At 31.8% G+C, this 20114-nt stretch overlaps 4 protein-coding genes across 5 annotated transcripts; 1 reads left to right on the plus strand and 3 right to left on the minus strand.

Moving 5' to 3' along the window:
• The first annotated feature begins 489 nt into the window (after nucleotides 1-489).
• LOC126778043 (uncharacterized) lies at nucleotides 490-3055 on the plus strand. The gene is made up of 4 exons (XM_050501391.1): nucleotides 490-546; nucleotides 699-872; nucleotides 1651-1806; nucleotides 2876-3055. Exons 1-4 carry the CDS (start codon nucleotides 490-492, stop codon nucleotides 3050-3052), a joined length of 564 nt encoding a protein of 187 aa, XP_050357348.1. The 3' UTR covers nucleotides 3053-3055.
• Nucleotides 3056-3553: 498 nt separating this feature from the next.
• On the minus strand, nucleotides 3554-7530 carry LOC126778157 (uncharacterized). Its single transcript, XM_050501595.1, has 11 exons — nucleotides 7372-7530; nucleotides 7100-7290; nucleotides 6453-6687; nucleotides 5979-6190; nucleotides 5681-5863; nucleotides 5416-5568; nucleotides 4879-5051; nucleotides 4521-4595; nucleotides 4072-4098; nucleotides 3959-3991; nucleotides 3554-3835 (listed from the first exon to the last, which is right to left on the minus strand). The coding sequence occupies exons 1-11, from the start codon at nucleotides 7412-7414 to the stop codon at nucleotides 3592-3594; spliced, it is 1569 nt and encodes a 522-aa protein (XP_050357552.1). The 5' UTR covers nucleotides 7415-7530; the 3' UTR covers nucleotides 3554-3591.
• A 342-nt stretch (nucleotides 7531-7872) lies between these two features.
• On the minus strand, nucleotides 7873-13123 carry LOC126778197 (uncharacterized). 2 transcript variants are annotated; one of them, XM_050501659.1, is made up of 10 exons: nucleotides 12968-13123; nucleotides 12373-12485; nucleotides 12092-12243; nucleotides 11702-11784; nucleotides 11346-11563; nucleotides 10399-10566; nucleotides 9873-10037; nucleotides 9199-9371; nucleotides 8717-8794; nucleotides 7873-8079 (listed from the first exon to the last, which is right to left on the minus strand). In XM_050501659.1, exons 1-10 carry the CDS (start codon nucleotides 13011-13013, stop codon nucleotides 7911-7913), a joined length of 1365 nt encoding a protein of 454 aa, XP_050357616.1. In that variant the 5' UTR covers nucleotides 13014-13123; the 3' UTR covers nucleotides 7873-7910. The 2 variants fall into 2 exon arrangements, with proteins under 2 accessions (XP_050357616.1, XP_050357617.1); XM_050501660.1 differs by lacking the exon at nucleotides 12968-13123 and adding an exon at nucleotides 12552-12585.
• A 703-nt stretch (nucleotides 13124-13826) lies between these two features.
• On the minus strand, nucleotides 13827-19749 carry LOC126778192 (uncharacterized). The gene is made up of 10 exons (XM_050501655.1): nucleotides 19555-19749; nucleotides 18805-18953; nucleotides 18344-18495; nucleotides 17935-18017; nucleotides 17309-17526; nucleotides 16466-16636; nucleotides 15728-15874; nucleotides 15125-15297; nucleotides 14476-14553; nucleotides 13827-14000 (listed from the first exon to the last, which is right to left on the minus strand). Exons 1-10 carry the CDS (start codon nucleotides 19619-19621, stop codon nucleotides 13844-13846), a joined length of 1395 nt encoding a protein of 464 aa, XP_050357612.1. The 5' UTR covers nucleotides 19622-19749; the 3' UTR covers nucleotides 13827-13843.
• Between the last annotated feature and the right edge of the window lie 365 nt (nucleotides 19750-20114).

Genomic DNA, 20114 nt, shown 5'->3' on the forward strand with positions numbered 1-20114 from the left:
GGAAACGCGTAATGCGTTTTTCCAGCGTAAAAAAAGGACGATTAATACATTAATTGTAAAAATAATACACTAAATTTCATTAAAATCGTGGTTTAGTCGTGAGAGCGTAACAGAGACAGAGTTACTTTAGCATTTATAATATTAGTATAGATGAATTCTGCCTCGAGTCGCGGTTGCGCTTGCGCTGTTGAATTTTAAAATAACTGAGTAAATACTTAACTAATTCTTCCTTGATGAAGCAAACAACAGTAACTATTTTCATGAGTTTTTTTATTGCGGAACTATAAAAATAGCATTTTTTTAAATGATTGCGTGATAAACCGCTATACATTATACCTCATTAATATTTAACATGTGTAGTGTAACGTAATCATTTTGATATTTATCAATATTTAACTATAATTACATAGCTTTTCTATCAGATGGAACATGACATGTTCCTTGTTATATTATAGAACATTTTCATCCTGATTCATTTTCCATTTGAAGATGTTAGCTTTAGTTTTGTTATTAGGGCTGTATAAATATGTACTTGCAGATGGAGGGGTAAGCAATATCTAAATATTTATAAAATAAGGGTTTATAACATTTATTCATATAATAATTATTAAATTAATGTTACTTATAATGCAAGTTTAAATTGTGTGTACATACTGTAACCAAATAGCTGATTATAAGAATTAGAATTTACTTCATAGATTTCAGATGACGGTTACATTTTAAATTTTGATTCGCCGATCTATGTGTGCCCAGACGATGAGAGCCAGGCCTTCGTGGACACGTCCGAAGCAGAAGTGAAGCGACACAACGAAACAACGGCTTATTTGACCGGATTTATAAAATTTATAAAGGGAATTGAACCTGCTACTATGGTAAAGTTGATATTATCGAATGAGAAAAATAAATTCATTTGTCTTTGTTTATTTAACTAGTTTATTATTAAGGTATTACTTGTCACTAAGTTAACTGACAGACCTTACACCGCTTACGCGTAGCTGTAGGAATGTCAATATTGTTGATTGGCAATAGTTTCACTGGCTCACTTTTTATAGAATAGGAAGGCGGACGAGCATATGGGCCACCTGATGGTAAGTGGTCACTAACGCCCATAGAAATTGGCATTGTAAGAAATGTTAACCATCGCTTACGTCACCAATGCGCCACCAACCTTGGAAACTAAGATGTTATGTTCCTTGTGCCTGTAATTAAACTGGCTCGCCCACCTTTCAAACCGGAACACAACAATACCAAGTACTGCTGTTTTGCGGTAGAATATCTGATGAGTGGGTGGTACCTACCCAGACGAGCTTGCACAAAGCTCTACCACCGGTACTCTTCCACCCGAAACACAACAATTGTCTTCACACTGTTGTCTTATTCAAGCGATATGTTTTTTATATATAATATAAAATTATAATATTTATTACATATTATACCATATATATTAACATGTTAAGAAATTAAATTCCTACTTAATTTTATTAGTTTATTTTTTCTGAGTAAGATAAGAAACTGTACACCATTTCCTATAAAAAATATAGGGCCTACAGGCCAAAAGCAACGTTTTTTTTAAGATCACTTTTACTAAGTTCATCAAATATTAGCATATACAAACAAAATGGCAAATATTAAAAAAAAATTACTTTTCAGGTGGAAGTTTTAATAGAGAAGGATATCGGTGGTAGTTTTGAAATGTTCGCTTCACATGAAATATGCGACTTGTGTAAAGAGTTGGGAGATAAAGAAAGCCGTTATGGCGATTATTTGAAATATTTTGGATTTCCTGATCATTGTCCATTTTCACCAGTAAGAAATGCAATAATAATAATAATATAATATCCTGGGACATTTTTCACACACAGCCATCTGATCCCAAATTAAGCTTGTACAAAGCTTGTGCTATGGAAACCAGACAACTGATATACTACATATACTACTTTTCTTTTGTAAATACATACTTATATAGATAAATACACCCAGACTCGGGACAAACAGACATGTTCATGCACACAAATGTCTATCCTGGGTGGGAATCGAACCCACAACCTTCGGCGTGAAAGGCAAGTATCTACCAACTACGCCAACCGGCTCAATAACCTATTCTGTACCTCAGTTATATTGTATTTATTTTTTTCCCTTTTTTGGCGTGTATACTATTTGTCTACGCTATTTGAGCGCAAAATTCACTGGTGGTAGGGCTTTGTGCAAGCTCGTCTGGGTAGGTACCACCCACTCATCAGATATTCTACCGCAAAACGGCAGTACTTGATATTGTTGTGTTCCGGTTTGAAGGGTGAGTGTAATTACAGGCATAAGGGACATAAAATCTTAGTTCCCAAGGTTGGTGGCGCATTGGCTATGTAAGCGATGGTTGACATCCAACATGCCAATGTCTAAGGGCGTTTGGTGACCACTTACCATCAGGTGGCCCATATGCTCGTCCGCCTTCCTATTCCATTATTAAAAAAAAATCTGCCAATGTCACGTATAAAATAGATGACACATATAGTTATATTCTATAAGAACTCACTTCGTATACAGTAATGTGGCATATAATGTTACTCACGGACATTTTACGATGGTGTTCTCCGATGGGTGTCGAATTTTTTATTATAAAAACTTAACTTAAAATAGCTCTACTGTAAATGAAACTTAATAGTTGTGTCCTATTAAAATTAAACGAGGTACTGACTGTAAATATTATATTTCGTAAAATATACTGTAATAAAAAGTAAATTTTATTAGAGTAAATCTAAAACTTTACGGCTCGAATGGTTCAAATATCAAACTCACGAGTAAATTTATAATATTTACAAAAACATGTGGAATAAATAACTGTGACAAACGAAATAGGTTATTCTTTTAATGTTTCCAGGATACATTCGCTATTAAAGATTTTGTGGCGAATACTGAAGATTTACCGATTAACAGCGCAACTGCTGGCCGATATCAGGTCACAATGAACATCTCCAAGAATCAAGGAGGCAACTGTTTAAGTGATAAGACTTTTATCGCATGTCTTAAGCTCGATTTCATTATTGAGGCCTTGTGAATTATATAATTATGATAAATATTATTAAAGCTAAATGTGTTTTGATTATTTGTGTTTGAGTATATTCTAAACTGTGCCGCGGTTTTATCCGCGTATAACTTAAAGAAATCACTAAGAGCAGACTTATAATATTTCAATATATACAACATTTACACATTTACATTTAACATAACATTTTTAGTTTTATTTTCGTGGGATATTCGTATTTATTGGTTTTCACCGCACCCGGATCTGGATAGAGCCACATTAGTACGACTGCAAACGTTACCTTCACAGGAAATTGTGTCCTTCAAAGACTGATTGGTAAATTAAACAATGAGGAAAAAATATATGCGGCGACGAAACAAAATACCTATCTTACCTTACACATATCGTAAAGTTTTTTTACTACGTAATATACACATTTTTTTTAATAAGCCGTAGTGGCTTAACAAAATATATTAAAAACGAATACAGACATGGGTTTCTTTTTATACGGCGATGTATGTAAATGAAATATCATTTGTATGGGATGAAGTAGTATTTATTATCGTATAATTCTATTCATCATCCGGTTCATTGACGTTTTCATCACGACTGGATTCGTAAAACACTTCATCACGTACTCTCAGACTATGTTTTTTCGATAGATTTTTTTTCTCTTTCTTTTCATTATCTTTTACATGCCTTTTGGTTTTTATTTTTGATTTCGCTTTATATTCTAGTTTAGGTAATTTTCCTGTTTTTAGAGTATCTTCTTTGCTGTCGCTGATTGAGCTGTCTTGTTTGTCTTCATCTTTCTTTCTAAATCAAACAATTGAAGGCAAATATTAAACGTCATTCTATATAAACTTTACGGACAAATTGAATTTTTACTACGGATTTCATACATTTAACGAATATATTATTTAATTATTCCTCACTTACACTACTCTTAAAATATCTTGGTGTTCTTCGTCGCTGCGAAATACATCCATATTATAATTTAATTTAAGTCATAATTTATTTAATTTTAAAAGAATTTAAATGTAATATTATACCTGTCATCCTCTCTATCGTTATCGTCACTGAAAAACACAAGTTTGACAATGTTAACTACATAAATATGAACAACAATAAAATATATAACAGTAAATTAATATAAAATTAATATATAGAAGCATTCTGTTGTTTCAAATATTATGTTTCAAGTAATGGTTATAATATTACGAGATTAACAAAAATCATTGAAATTAAATAGTATGTGTTATTAGATAAATAATCTTTAATTTTCTTGAATGCAGTACTCACGGTGGTTTAAGCCGCGTATAATGCATACGTTGATGTTATTTCAAAAACTTTCAATCGAATTAACTTTACGTGAAAGCATAGAACTCGACCAAAAAAGGATACTTTTTTTAATTATATAAATATGATATTGGGTTGAGGCATTTCTCTAAAAAGTTTCATACATAGTCAAGTAAAGATAAAATAATAAAATGTATATTACTCGTCTTCTTTATTCCATTCGACAGACCATTCTTCGTGTGTTATACCGGTACGGAACACTCTCCTACAATTTTCTCTGTAAAAACAATGTTTCTTTTATTTTTTATATTTGTACTGGTTAGTATTTTATATATTTAACTGTAAATCAATCCCGATAATAAAACAAAATCAAACTGCATAAGACTGATGGAAATGAATTCCTTCTTCATGAAGCACTCTGTCAATTGGTGAAAACCTAATGAAAATCCATTCGGTAGTTTTTAACTTTATTGCGTACAAACAGACAGACAAACAAACGCAGCGGAGCACTTTTTTGTTTTATAATAAGTATTAAAAATACGATACAAAATAGAACTCACTCAACGTCCTTATTAATAGCACAAGATATGAACTGTCGGTTCCTAAAGACACTAGTGTAGAGGAACGGTCCGTGGCAGCTGTGACTCTTCGGATCGATTTTACAGGCAGATATGACACCAACAACGCGTTCCTTTCCTTGATACTTGACTATGAGAGGACCACCGTGGTCATTCTATAAGAAGAATTCCATTTAAAATAGAAAGGCAGTCGAGTAAATTTGTCACCACGATTGCATGTGATTTGTCAATGTCGTCATAACAAAGAGACCGCTATTTGCTGTTTGGTAGTAGACCTAATAATAAGTGTTATATAAATATTACGACGATATAAATAAAGTATGTGTGAAATACGCACACACAAAAACACACATAAGCGGCTGGATCCTAAATAAGCGTTAGCCACTATTGAAAAAATAAATGCGTTGTTGAAATCACTTGCATTTAGCGAAATATGAATTAATTAACGAGAACATTATTTGTACAAACAATGAATTATATTTTTATATACGAATAAACATATTCCTTATTATTAGATACCTCACAAAAACCGCCTTGTTTATAAGATCTTCGTGCAGTGTAATCGTCAGGATCACGGAGGTGCCTTCCTAAATCAAGACGGAACTGAGACTGATCAGCATTTTCATGATCTAATCGTCGACTTTCGACATCTGTGCAATTTGCGTATCTTTTCTATAATATAAAAAATAGTAAGTGGTGCTATATTATCTCGGATACATTAATACTTTATTCCTTAAATTCAAATTAAAAATGTGAATAATATTTTAAGAAAAAAAATTCTTACATCACATATTTCACTAAGACGTTTCATCACGTCCTTGGTGCATATCATGTATTGAGTTATGATGTCTCTGAATCGCTGAGCCCACTTCTTAGCACATTGCTCGTTGTCCATTATGCAAACTTTTGCTTCTTGTAAAGATTTAGCATTTTCTGGTATATGTATTTTTTGGCGACGATATACACCCTGATGAAATAAATGAAAAACACGTTTAATCTTCGCGTTACAATATATTTTCAGCAAAATAATGTCGTCATTTTGATTTTTAATAAAAAACAACTTTGACATTTTGCCTCTTTACCTCTCTAAAGTTACTACCGCTTCCCCATCCAGCGATATATCCTTTAGTTCCAGCTTTTTCTAGTTCTCTACTAACGTTGTTGTAACAAACAAGATCGGAAGCAAATTCGCATCCGTTTTCTAAAACGCCAAGCTTGAAAGGCCTGTCTACTTTTACAATAGCTATGTCATTGGAAGACCATTTTATGCTATCTTGGAAATCAAATTTGTAATCTAAAAACATAACATAAGTATTTTATAAAAAAATCATGTATGATAAAAGTATGTTATAAATTTTAGGAGTCCCTATGATTCGTTAAAGGTTACATTGGAAGAATGAGATATATAAAAAAAAATCTGCCGAGTTTCTTTCGTCGATACTTCTCAGGTCTGAGGTGTTTATTTTCGAACCGATGGTAGATTTATGACAATCAATAAGTGTAACGCTTCTATATTGAATAAAGATTTTTGACATTTTTAGCTTGTAGATACTTACTTTTAGGTATACATTTCCAAACAACTTTGCGTCTGTGCTTACAAACGCAATCATCAGTTTTATAGTCGAAACTATCCACGAATCTCGTTGTCCCGGACACTATGTAAAACTTATCTGCATCTTCCACGCAAGCGGCAGATGTCAGGACGTAATAAGGATCGAGTATGACCCCACCGCAAAGCCAACCCCGATATTTGTGTGCTTTAGCCGATTCTTTTGTTAATTGAAGGTATACCTGATAAAAAATAGCATTATAAATCAATAGGGTTGCCCCCTTTTCCTCCAAATATAAGGATTACGATACTTTCCCGATTCAATTCCAATCCTATTTTGTCTATTCTATATTTATTCGGATCGGTACCGAACCAATATGATGTTTACATATACCGTTGTGTCAAACCCAAACTTGATTTTAGCTTTTATGCCAATAGTCGATAATTAAATAAAAGAATAGGAAAGCCGATAAACGGCAATGATCACGCTTCGAATCGATTGCGATAAAATGATAATTTGTTAGTAGAATCGGTTCCCAGGTTAATTTAAACTTCATACAAATTAATCAGTAGTCAAATAATTGGTACAATCAAACAGTTATATTTAATAGTTAATTAATTTAAATACGTAAATGATTCAGCAATTGTGTTTACCATATAAGGTCTTCTGCCTATTCCAACCCTTTTACTGTACAAAATTCTCCGTGAGTCAACGATAGTTTGGTTCTCGTATTCCCAACCGTCGTCTGCGATTTCATTTTCTTCCTCGATAGTTTTGTTACCTTTATCAGGTTTAGGGGAAATTTGCTTCAATTCATGGGTATGATTTGTTGCAATACCTAAACCTAAATATAAAAATATAAAATGGTGTTAAAGATTACGTGTTTATTATTTATTTCTATAGATTACATAATATATTTTTTTACCTGTAATAATGAAAATAGTGGCAAAGAAAAGACCAGTCGTCATTTCAGAAACACCAAAAAGGAATATAAAAGAAAAAATTGTGATTAAGTCTCAACAAATTTATTGGTTAATATAAAAAGACGTTAAGCTTCATTGATTTTATTAAATTAACATCCGGCTGTAAATAGAATTGATATAGAATTATGGTTTTCATTGTTTGATGCAATTACGAAAGTTATTTTCCAATACATTTTTTTCATATTTAAAATTTTGATTATGTTTTGAAATTATATAGATTTGGTATTTTAGCTATTAAGTACGTCATTTTTAACAAGATAAATAAAAATTGTGAATAGATTAAAATTGCTTTTTCAATAAATAAAATCAATTCCACTCATGAAACAGTACCAAACAGTACAATTATCTGCTACAATTGACGTAGCAGATAATTAATACCATTTTAATATGTATAAAGTTAACTAGTATTTATTTGAATTGTAGGATAATAAAAATAAAATCAATAACATTGAAGATTCTTTATTTGAAAGCTTATAAACATTTACATCGATTTTTTAGTAATATTGATGTTGGGATCTTTTAAATTCTTTTCAGCTCGTTGAATATAACCTCTATCGGAAAATACTTTGTCCGTATCAATATCTGTATCTTCATTTGCTCTTTGAACTACATGCGCAGTTGATTTTACGTTTAGTTCATTTTTAGCTGGTCTGTAAAGAAAAGAATGCTTAATTGATAAACATGAATTACATCATATTTCTTTTTCCATTTAAGAGATTTAATACGTGGTGTTTCTGATTGCAGGTCTACGTGAAAAACGATGAAAAAGTATGAATGATGTATTTGAAGCGTAAATTGGTGGTAGCTTAAATTTAATTCAATACTGTAACATGATAATTAAAAAGTGCTGTTATGAATCTACATGAATTGGACTTTTTCCGTTACATTATTAAATATCTTAAGTAAATACATTAATATTTATATGTTACTTTTTTATCATAATTATTATTTTATAAAAATAAGTAGGTGGACGAGCATATGGGCGGCAATCTGATGGTAAGTGATCACCAACGCCTATGGACATTAGCAATGTAAGAAATATTAACCATCGCTTACATCGCCAATGTGCCACCCTGGGACTAAGATGTTATGTCCCTTGTGGCTGTAATTACATTGGCTCACTCACCCTTCAAACCGGAACACAACAATGGTACGAAACTAGTAATAGGCTAATTTAAAGCCTTTCTTGGCTGTTGGACGAGAAACTTTTTGCTTGTTTCTACGTATATTTTTTTTCTTATCTTACCTTTCAATCATGTAAAATAAATACAAAGTTTATTGTTTTACCCATCCGGATGATTTTTCCAAGACAATATTTTTTCAACGTGAGTGATCCCTGATCTAAATTGTCTTCTGCATTTTGGTCTGCAAATTTGTTTCAAGTGATTAGAAACAGAAATAACAAGTTTGGTATATAATTGAATATATACATAATATAATATGCTGTAATAGTAGCAATTTTGAGTCGAGCTAGGACGTTGTTAAAATAATTGACGAGCTGGTTGGCGTGGTTGGTGGATGTTTGCCTTTCACGCCGAAGGTTGTAGGTTCGATTCCTACCCAGGACAGATATTTGTGTGCATGAACATGTCTGTTGTTCCGAGTCTGGGTGTAATTATCTATATAAGTATTTACAAAGGAAAAATAGTATATGTAGTATACCAGTTGTCTGGTTTCCATAGTAAAAGCTCTGTACAATCTTAATTTGGGATCAGATGGCTGTGTGTGAAAAATGTCCCAGGATATTATTATTATTATTATACACTCACTCTACGTCTTTATAAATAGCGCAAGAGATGAATTGTCGGTTCTTGTACAAGCTGGTGTAGAGAAAAGGACCATAGCATTTATTTGAGCGTTCTTTGACGAGGCAGGCGGATATGATACCAATAACGATGGAGTTCATTCCGCTGCCGTATACGAGCGGACCACCGTGATCGTTCTGGAAATATAATATTTGTAATGAGAATTGTTTTAAGAGATTTTGTCTAAACTTTGTATTCATAAAGTAATCCAATCCAAGTACTATTACACCAAAATTGAATAGATTAAATACTTTGCGTTTTAATATATCTGTGAATTTAGGTATCGTGGCATGTCTAAACTTTTTTGACTGTCAAGTGTGCCCTTTAATGGGAAGGTCAACACCGCTCATAGACATTGGAGTTAAAAATATTAATCATCCATCACATCTTTAATGTATTAACAACATTGGGAACTAAAATATTACTTCCTTTGGCCTGTGCTAGGTATTGCTGCTTTTAATAAAGTAAATTTTAAATTTGAATTTAAAATGACATACATGCTTATGTATGTATGTAAGGTTTCAAAATCTCTATTTTGTTTTTATTACACATGTTCGCGTTCCAATAAGACAAATCAATTTATAATTACTTTAAAATGTTAAATTTAATTGCTATTTATTATGAATACAATATCATACTTCACAAAAACCTCCATCAGGTTGAGTATCGTATCGTCTAGACTCGTTATAAGCTGAATGCATAACAAGATTAGTTGGAACTTTTTCGTACTTTGGTGTTTTGAATTCTCGTCTCGCATCATCTTCGTCAGAATAACTAATGTCTTGACAGTCAACGTATTTCTCCTGAAATTAGTTTAAATGGTTTTACATTAACCCAAATTTTAAATGTATTTTAAATTATGTCATCTCTTTTTTATGTATGAGATTTGTAAAGGATAGCAATCATTTTCAAAGATTATGTGCAACATAATCTAAGAAACATATTGGAATTTGAAGATTCTTTGAAATATAAAATTCAAGATTTAATAATCAATAAATCTTATTCGAAGTCAATACATAAAACACTACTAATTCATACATAAAGGTTCATTAATGTTTTTGAATATTAATAAGAGACAATATTTGAAAACTAACTCTTAATTTAATCATTCAAATAACAAGCAACGAATAACAAATAATAAACATTAATTAGTTTCAAGCATACGTTACAAATCTCAGACATAGTCTGTCCTATATCCTTAGTGCATATCATATAATTGTCGATGATATTGTGATATCTCGAGCCCCAGCGACGTTTGCATCTATTCTTCGGTATAATTTCGACGTGCGCTTCTAGAAGATTCTGCTGGTTATCTTTTCGCCTGCTCACCCACTAAAACAATTTATTATCATGTAAACGTGTATGCAAGTGTTAGAAATATGTCAAATCTTTAAAAAGTAATAAAATGTCTATGGTATTATAGGGATGAGCCCGATATCCTTGATTAGCCACAACGCTACGTGTGAGTAAGGTCTATATCAGTTTACTTAGTGATAGTTAATATGTGAATAGTGTATAGCTGAACTGGTGGTAGGGCTTTGTGCAAGCTCGTCTGGGTAGGTATCACCCACTCATCAGATATTCTACCGCAAAACAGCAATACTTGATATTGTTGTGTTCCGGTTTGAAGGGTGAGTGAGCCAGTGTAATTACAGGCACAAGGGACATAAAATCTTAGTTCCCAAGGTTGGTGGCGCATTGGCTATAAGCGATGGTTGACATTTCTTACAATGCCAATGTCTAAGGGCGTTTGGTGACCACTTACCATCAGGTGGCCCATATGCTCGTCCACCTTCCTATTCTATAAAAAATAAAATGAACCAAGATAATATAGAGATAGCAAACAATATAGCAAGATATATGATAAAAATATATGTAAGCATATAATGGTTGACGAACTATTTATTGCAGGAGCTTTCGTACAGTCAGATGTTAATGCTTATCACAAAAAGAAAACAATACACCAATTATATGTCAGTTCCTATTTCACTAATAATATTTACGCTAAGTTTGTCCAGACAAGACGTGATCAGAACAATTGTTGCATATTCTCGTAGAAATTTCTTAATAGTTAATTAGTTAGTTCTTAATAATTAAAATCCTAAACTTACATCGTTATATCGAGACGTGGTACCCCAACCAGCGATAGTGACAACGGTGCCTGGATTTTCTAACGTTTTACTTTGATTGTTATAGCTAATTGGTTTCGGCACAAATTCACATCCTCTGACTCGACGATTAAAGTCGAAGCCATCTTCTATTTTAACAACAGCGATATCGTTATTCATCCACCTAATATTGTCGTTTTCGTGACCATCAAATACGTAATCTAGAAACGTCGTGAGGCTTTTATTTATTACTCAATTATATTTTTAGGAATGTTTTTCATAGAAACATCTACGACTTTTTGCGAAAATATATAATTGGTTTCGTGAAAGATATTTTCAAACTGTGTTAAAATACTTACTCTTTGGAACGCACTTCCATATAGCTTTCTTTGCGCCATTTTTGATGCAAGGATTGTTATATCTGTCATCTTCATCGGAATACCTAAAAAACAATACAACACAAAAGAAACAAAATGTAAGCTTGTCATTTTTTTGCTTAAAGTTAAATTGCATCGTTCTCATTTCTCTCATTAACTAAAATATACATCATATTAGCAAACATTCTTCAAAATGAATTTTATTTAGTCTAAAGACTCGTTTGCCGTCTTAGAATTGATTTCAAATCGTTTTCAATGGTATTACAGTTTTATTAGACATAAGCAAAAGGAATTCTTTGTTTTAATGCAGCAACTAGGATTGTAACATGAAAAATTTGAGTCTTAAAATCTGCATATAAAACTTATTATTACTTGTATGTTCCAGACACGACATAGAAGTGTTCAGCGTCTTGAATACATGCTGCTGATGTCAGTATGTACTCTTCGTGGACTATCACTCCTCCGCATAGCCATGAACGATAATTGGGTGTTTTCTTATTGCTACGTGGTAATTTGAGGTATACCTGGGGACATGTTCATAACCAATTCGTGAACAAGTAATTTATCCATTAAAATCATTTAAAATTTTGTATGAATACTACAAATTTTATCTTTTAAGAAGTTTTAAATTAAATATACTTAAATATTCTTACCATGTACGATCTGCCTTCCCTTACTTCTTCGCCATTTATAATCCTTCGAGTTTCGTTCAGAACTTTTTCCACTTGTTGCGGTATATGAGTTGCAATGTCAATCGCATGAATATCTGTAACATATATCTATTAGCCTTTTTTGTTAAGAAACAATAAGAGCTGAAATGAAAAAATCATACAGAGTAGCGATCTGTTCATTCTTAGAGGGATTAGCCGTGCCTTACGTTGCCAATGATGCAAACACGGATTAAGTAGTTTTTTTATTGTTGTTTCACTAAATGTAGTAATTTATATATTTATATGTTTAAGATAGACACCATAAATGATGATAATATGCCACATTGTTAAAATTGGAATGGAGATTTAATTTCGATCGCAGAAAATTATTATTCAACATTATAGAATTCATTTATTTTGTAAATATAATTCATTTAAAGTAAAAAAGTTGTGATCCTAAAAAAAGGTTGTGACCTCTTCCTGCTAATAAAAAACTATTAACATGTATTGTATACTTAATTGGTTTGTTCAGATCGTACACTACATACAATTTTAAAAACAAAATAAATAAATTCTACTTTGATTTATTACAACTTACAAAGTATAAAATAAATAAATACGTTTATAAAACATAAAGTCTTCATTTTTCTCGAGAATATTCAACGGAAACGGAAAACAATATTGATTTTCAATTACACGCTTTGCACATGAATTTCACTTATTTTAGTGGTATAAGTAATCGTATCAGGAATTTTAATGAATTCAATGAAGGAAAATCAGTTTAATTTTAAATTATCTTGACGGTAGACTTAACAAATGATGAATTAAAAGTGATTAAAAGGGAAACAAAGGCTCGTAAATGTCACTAATGGAAAAAGATCTTACCTTCTCTCAAGGAGTAATAGCAATAACAATATGTTCCTTATATCTTCGCATACGTACTAGAGAGATATAATACATAATACATAATAGTTATTAAGTAAATAACCTTATGCGTTATTAACAGAGCTAAGTAACAATAAGTACACCCATGGTGTTACATAAGTTCAGGGATGAACAGCAAATATACAATTTGAAATATTGTTTTATTTCGTATTTAATTCGAAGGAATAGTCTTAATTATAATAGCAGGTTTTATATTGAACATTGTATATATATCATATTCAAAAAAGGTTAATTAGTTGCTTTGTATATACAGTTTCTACTTAAAGCAAACTCTAGTTATTTTGCCTTAAGTAGGAACTTAACAAATACATTGACAAATTTTTATTGACAGAAACAATATATGTATTTTGGGCTAAGTTTAGACATTACGATAACACACTTTTTAAAAGATTCTCAATTTGAAGTTTAAATAGTGCTTTTATGATATCTAAGATTTTATTTTCAATACTTTCCCACTTTTTATCCATTAGATATGTCATGTTAAATGTTTTGGATGAAAGAAAAAGACATAAAAAATTATTGCGTCAATTTATTTCGTAGAACTTATATTTGTATTTTCTAATCTCATTTCCGCATGATCATAAAATGTTCCCAGGGTACTGTTTTCATACTTCATTGTTTCTAAAGCTGCGGTTCTTGAATTTGCTCGTATTCTTCTCATTTTGGCTACTTCATGCATAGCTGGCCTAAGTATTTATCAACAATTAATATTATTAACTAAATAAATTGTTAAGTCTATAAAATCGTATCCTTCTAATGAATTCAAAATCTATCTAAATGTTAAATCTTGAGTCTCTCGTTGATCTAGTGGATAGCGAAGGAAACCGCAAATCCCCAGGGTTGGAGTTCAAATCAGATTATTTTTGCAAAATGTGTTTCATAATATTTTTTACCTGTAAATCGCGATGCAACGAAGAAGAAGTGCTAAACAGACTTGTAACACTTTTCCTCTTAATATACGAACCCCGCCAGCCGCTAACTGTCTAATATAGAGGGAGAACTAGCGGCCTGTTCACCAGGGAAGCCCAAATGCTCAAGGTTAACGGCATAAATCTACCTCATAATGATTGATATTTCAGAATACCATATAAACCTGGGAATTTGATAAGAGAGGAAGTAAAAACTACCAGTTTTTCATAACTCTAGATTTTAATTACGTACCCGTCGGGGTGATCTGACCAGTTCATATGTTCTTCTCTGTATGACTTGCTGGATCGAAACAATTTTGAACAATCGCCTCTGAAATGAAAATGTTTGGCTTTATAACAAATTTAATAAAATAATATAATATAATTGCATGTCTGCAACACTATATGGAACGAAAATGTCAAGTGAAAATTTTACACTTTCATGAATATGATTATCGCTAAATATATTCCGTAACCGTAACAGCCTGTGAATGTCCCACTGCTGGGCTAAAGGCCTCCTCTCCTCTTTTTGAGGAGAAGTTTTGAGCTTATTCCACCACGCTGCTCCAATGCGGGTTGGTAGAATTCACATGTGGCAGAATTTCAGTGAAATTAGACACATGCAGGTTTCCTCACGATGTTTTCCTTCACCGTAAAGCACGAGATGAATTATAATCACAAATTAAGCACATGAAAATTCAGTGGTGCTTGCCCGGGTTTGAACCCACGATCCTCGGTTAAGATTCACGCGTTCTTACCACAGGGCCATCTCGGCTTTTACTAAATATATTAGGATTCAAAAAATATTCTTGTCTGGCTCAAAATTAACAAGGTTTAAGTGATTTATGCTTAACAATATGTAGATTGTAATTTATAAATTTAATATGAATGAAAAATCATACCTGACATCTTTATAAATGGCACAATTTATGAGCACTCTATTCTTATAGACGCTGGTGTAGAGGAACGGCCCGTAGCACTTGTTCGTGCGCTCTTTGACGAGACAAGCTGATATGATCCCAATAACCATAGCATTTGAACCTTCTCCATAGATTAATGGACCACCGTGGTCATTCTAAATCAATAAAACTTTATTAGTAAAAAACTAAAACAATCCTTACGAAATGAGATTTCTCTACATTGTAGTTTAGGTTTATAGAATATTTAGTTAAACACTGATTATCTCTTTCTGTCATCATTGATTTGACATTTCAATGACAAAGATATAAAGTTTAACTAAACTAAAGCCATAAAAGTATTTGTCTCTTACTACAGCAATTACACAGTCAAGGTCAATTACAAGTCAATCCGACAAATATTCTTCTATTAAAATAAATTCGTGCTAAATCGGCTATTTTTTAAAGATAATTTATAGATTCCAATTTTAAGATCATTTGCAAAGTCAATAAAAAAACATTTGCATTCTAAACTGCTGCTCAAGCTGCGATTTCGGGTCTACCGCTTGATATATCTTCATTATATATAATATATAATGAAAGATTTACCTCACAGAAGCCACCGCCAGATGTTTGTCTCCTCCCAGATTCATTGTGGAAGGCTGAATGTAGAACTAGTTTCTCAGGGTTAAGTATTCGACGTGTTCCTTCATCTTCATCGGAATACATTATATCTGTGCATTCTACGTATTTATCCTAAAACGAGTTTATTGTATAAATTCTATTCTTAGCTGGATATTATACAAATAAATAGTACTATACAAGTAGTGTTAATATACATTTATATATACTATTTAAATATGTATAAATAATAGCAAAGCATAATGCGAGGTAATTATACGACTCCAATGAAAAAAAAAATTAACATTATTCCACCGAGTCAATATTTTTTATTAAGTGGCTAGACCTTGAACAGAGATTACGGGTTAAAATCCGGACAAGTGCCAGTAAGGGTTTTCCGGATAAGATGCATAATTTGAACTTATAATTCATCTCGCCCAGTAAGCGGAGAAGAAAAATGTCTCTTATATGTTTGTAGAAACATTATTTGTAAAAGGCATTTATGATTTCGATTCGATGCCGCATAATCCATCAATCAAATAACAATGTCTATAAGCGATGGTGGTGTTACGGTGGTGTTGAGGTGGTCCATTTGCTTGGCCGTCTACCTATTTTATATGAAACTAATATTATTTGTAATATTGGACCAAAGAGCCTGTATTGTGGTTTAGATTCGGCCAAAGTTATAAATAAATATTTTAATGAAAGATTGAGAATTAATCTTACATTGCAAACATCACTTAGTTCTGTATTTATGTCCTTGGAACAAATCATATAGTTGTCGATGATATTGTGGTAACGAGAGCCCCAACGTCGTTTGCAATGCTTCTTTGAAATCAATACCACAGTTGTTTCCAAAAGTTCTTGAGTAATTGATTGACTGCGCCGATTAACCCACTGAATAAATTAACAATATAATAAAACTTATGTATATTTACTGTTTTAAAAAATAATAACAAAAAGTAAGGAAATTACGCTTGTTTGCTTTATTAATTTCGATTAGTTTAATATTTCCTATAATTATTATTAACTTTTCTATTAAATGAAGTATAAGTAGTCAAAATATAATATAAGCCGTTTTCAGTTCTGTTAATTATATAGAAATGCTCGACGTTTTTCGTGAATACATGATTCCCATTAACATCGAGTAAACGAGTTGAAAAGACAGTTAGTAATCCTCAATAAACAACGGTATATGACCGAATTGTATAAAAATAAATATAAAATCGTTTTTATATAAAACAAAATTAATCGATTAAAAATTCTTATATCAAATAAATACAAAAATTAAATAGGTATTATTATTATACTTCATTGATGTTTATCGCAATTATTATTTTATTTATATAAAATTATTTCTTTTATTAGTGTAAATTAATTGAATAGTTATTGAATTTCATTAAAATAAAAGTCGAATTATGCAAAAAGGCATCGTTTGCGCTCCACTAAGAAAAAACTGTTCTACAGTAATTCTACACTAAATGACTGTAACACTATTTGAATCTGTGCTAAAAAAAGTTCTGCGCTTATATAGGTTAAAGAAAATTAGTGTTAAAATATATATCATACATCATTGTATTTCTCTGTGGTACCCCATCCAGCTATGATGGCTCTGTTGTCAGGATTTTCATATGTACTGCTTTGGTTATTATAACAAATTGGTTTTGGTATAAAGTCACATCCCCGTATTCGTCTTGTAAAATCAAATTCGTCTTCAACTTTGACGATAGCTATATCGTTGTTCATCCATCTTATGTTGTCATTCTCGTGCCCATCGAATACGTAATCTGTAATAATCATGTGCTTGGTGTTCAACTGTTTTTTTATTGGGGGAGGGAACTGTTGGCGTAGTGGATAGAGCACTGAATCTTAACCAAATTCTTATATTGGGTCCAACCTGAGTATACTGAATTTTCAAGCTCAGCCGTGAAGGTAAATATTGTGAGGAACCCTGCATGTAGCTGATTAAAATCTATCACATAGGCATCTGAAGGAAACGCTGTTACTGTAGTAAGATTTCCCAGCGCAGGTTTAATTGGGAACCAACATTTCATCGGATGTTTTTCTAACCAACACTTACAAGTTCTTTGTATTGCTTTTCCGGTTTGAGTCGTGAATTAAATAGCCCTGCTGTCACTAGTGTCACATAAGTTCCTGGAATATTTGAAATTATAAGTATTTATTGCTGTACTTACTTCGTGGAATACATTTCCAAACTGCTTTCTTTGCCCCGTTTTTTACACAATCGTTGTTATGACGATCGTCTTCTTCGTTATGCCTGTAAAATATCAAGTATATTTAAAAGAAAAAAACTTTAATGAAATAAAAGCTTAACTATGTCCAATACACAAAATAAAGATACTATAATTAAAATCAAGATGTTATGTATATAAAGAGTAACTTATGTCCTTCCTTGAGATTCAAACATATTTCGTACCAAATGTATATATATATACAGGTTAAATGGCTTAGCCATAAAACCTAACAGACAGAGTTATGTTCGCATTTATAATATTAGTACATATGTACATATAAAGATGATTTGAGAACGCCCTCTTTTTAAAGTCAGCTAATAATTTATGATTGTGATCCGTTATACATTACCTATGTGTCCCAGATACAACATAAAAATGTTTCGCATCTTCAATACAAGCGGCTGATGTGAGAATGTACTCGTCGTGTATGATCACGCCCCCGCAGAGCCAGTGCCGATAGTTGTTAAACTTAACATTGCTCGATGGAAGTTTTAAATATACCTAAAATCATTTATTATTAAGATCTGATATCTGTACCGGTTAGAGTGATATTTTGCGATAGATATTAAACGATGATCGCGGGTTTAATGGTGGCTACCATTGATTTCATGTGGTAGTATGTAACATGTATACATACGTATCACTACAGGTATCCAGGTGGTGAGGATGAAAATATGAGATGTCTTGAGTGGAAAAAAAATACTAAAATAAGCAGTTACATCAATAAGTTTAAAAAAAAGTACAGTATTTTTTATAGACCGAAAAACATAATAATTTTCTCTTAAGACTAATGAATAATAAAAAAATTACCATATAGGGTCTGCTGTTCCCAGATTCTTCTCCATTTATGATTCTTCTGGATCCATTAATAAGTAAATTAACGTCACTTATGTTTGCTCTTTGAAGAACTCGGTTTACTTTCGGTGGTACTATCGTCGCTATGCTAATTGACCTAACAGCTAAATACACACAGAAAATATATTTCGATTATTTAAGAAGACCATAGACTTTAAGATCAATCGTGGCCGTGGCGGCCATTTTTAACAGAAATTAGGCAACAGCGCAGGAACCATTTAAATGTGCGAAAATACAGGTGCATTCTGTTTTCTCTTACTATCATAGTCTCATGGGACAGCACTCCGACAGGACTGGAGACTAGCTGCAGGACCAACGGCTTTACAGGCTTTCTGAGGCATGGGATCGTTAGCATTTCCAATTACCAAACTTAAAGTTCCTACTGAAAATTTCTGATAAGGAAATTCAATAAGGTGTTTTTCTTACGATTTGAGCCCAGGACCTAGATCAGATCGGTCAGATAAGAAACTAGTTTCTATGATTGGTGTAAAAAATAGTTACCATCTCTTACAGTACCACTGCCTTTGAGCGATAGTGGTTACGTAACCTCAGGTGTTTAGTTTACCAAAATGTCGTCATATGTTTAGTTAAAAAAAATTAACTACATCATAGTCTTATTAATATAAAATTGACTTGAATTAAGAATGTAATAGAATACTTAATATCGTTTGTAGTTTTTTATAATAAAAAGCGAACATAACTTACCTATAAATAATGATTGTGCTAATAAAAATATACAAAAGGCTTGTCTATAGAAATGAAATAACTTCATGTTTCCTGAAAAAATCCTATGTAATAGAAACGATTTGTTTTACGACTTCATGGTGCATTGTAGCTTTAATTAATTTTATAAATTTCAACTATTTATTACTTATACTATAAGCTAGATTTTAAGAAAGTGAATAAGAATTTTTTTTGTATATTTTCTTGATCGATCTTAATAATGTCCTCCGTGATTTGTGGTCCGTGGCTTGATTTAATTTTAATTAAATCCTTAATTTTACATATATACACCGAATTCGAAAATTTTAAACACAAAGCAGTACTCGTGCATCGGGAACTTATGCGTCAGGGATTGGGATGACAATCCCTTACTATCTTTTATTTATTTTATTTGAAAACAAAGTAAAAATGGCTTAGTAGTTATTAAAAAAATGTATTTATGGATTTAATATAAAACTAGATTATTTTTTCTTTTATTATTTTAATTTATGTATTCCAATACCGCAATTAAAAAAAAAATTTTGTTTAAATAAGTGTAAAGG

The sequence above is a fragment of the Nymphalis io genome, chromosome 25 (genome assembly GCF_905147045.1).
Source record: "Nymphalis io chromosome 25, ilAglIoxx1.1, whole genome shotgun sequence".
Classification (NCBI taxonomy): Eukaryota; Metazoa; Arthropoda; class Insecta; order Lepidoptera; family Nymphalidae; genus Nymphalis; species Nymphalis io.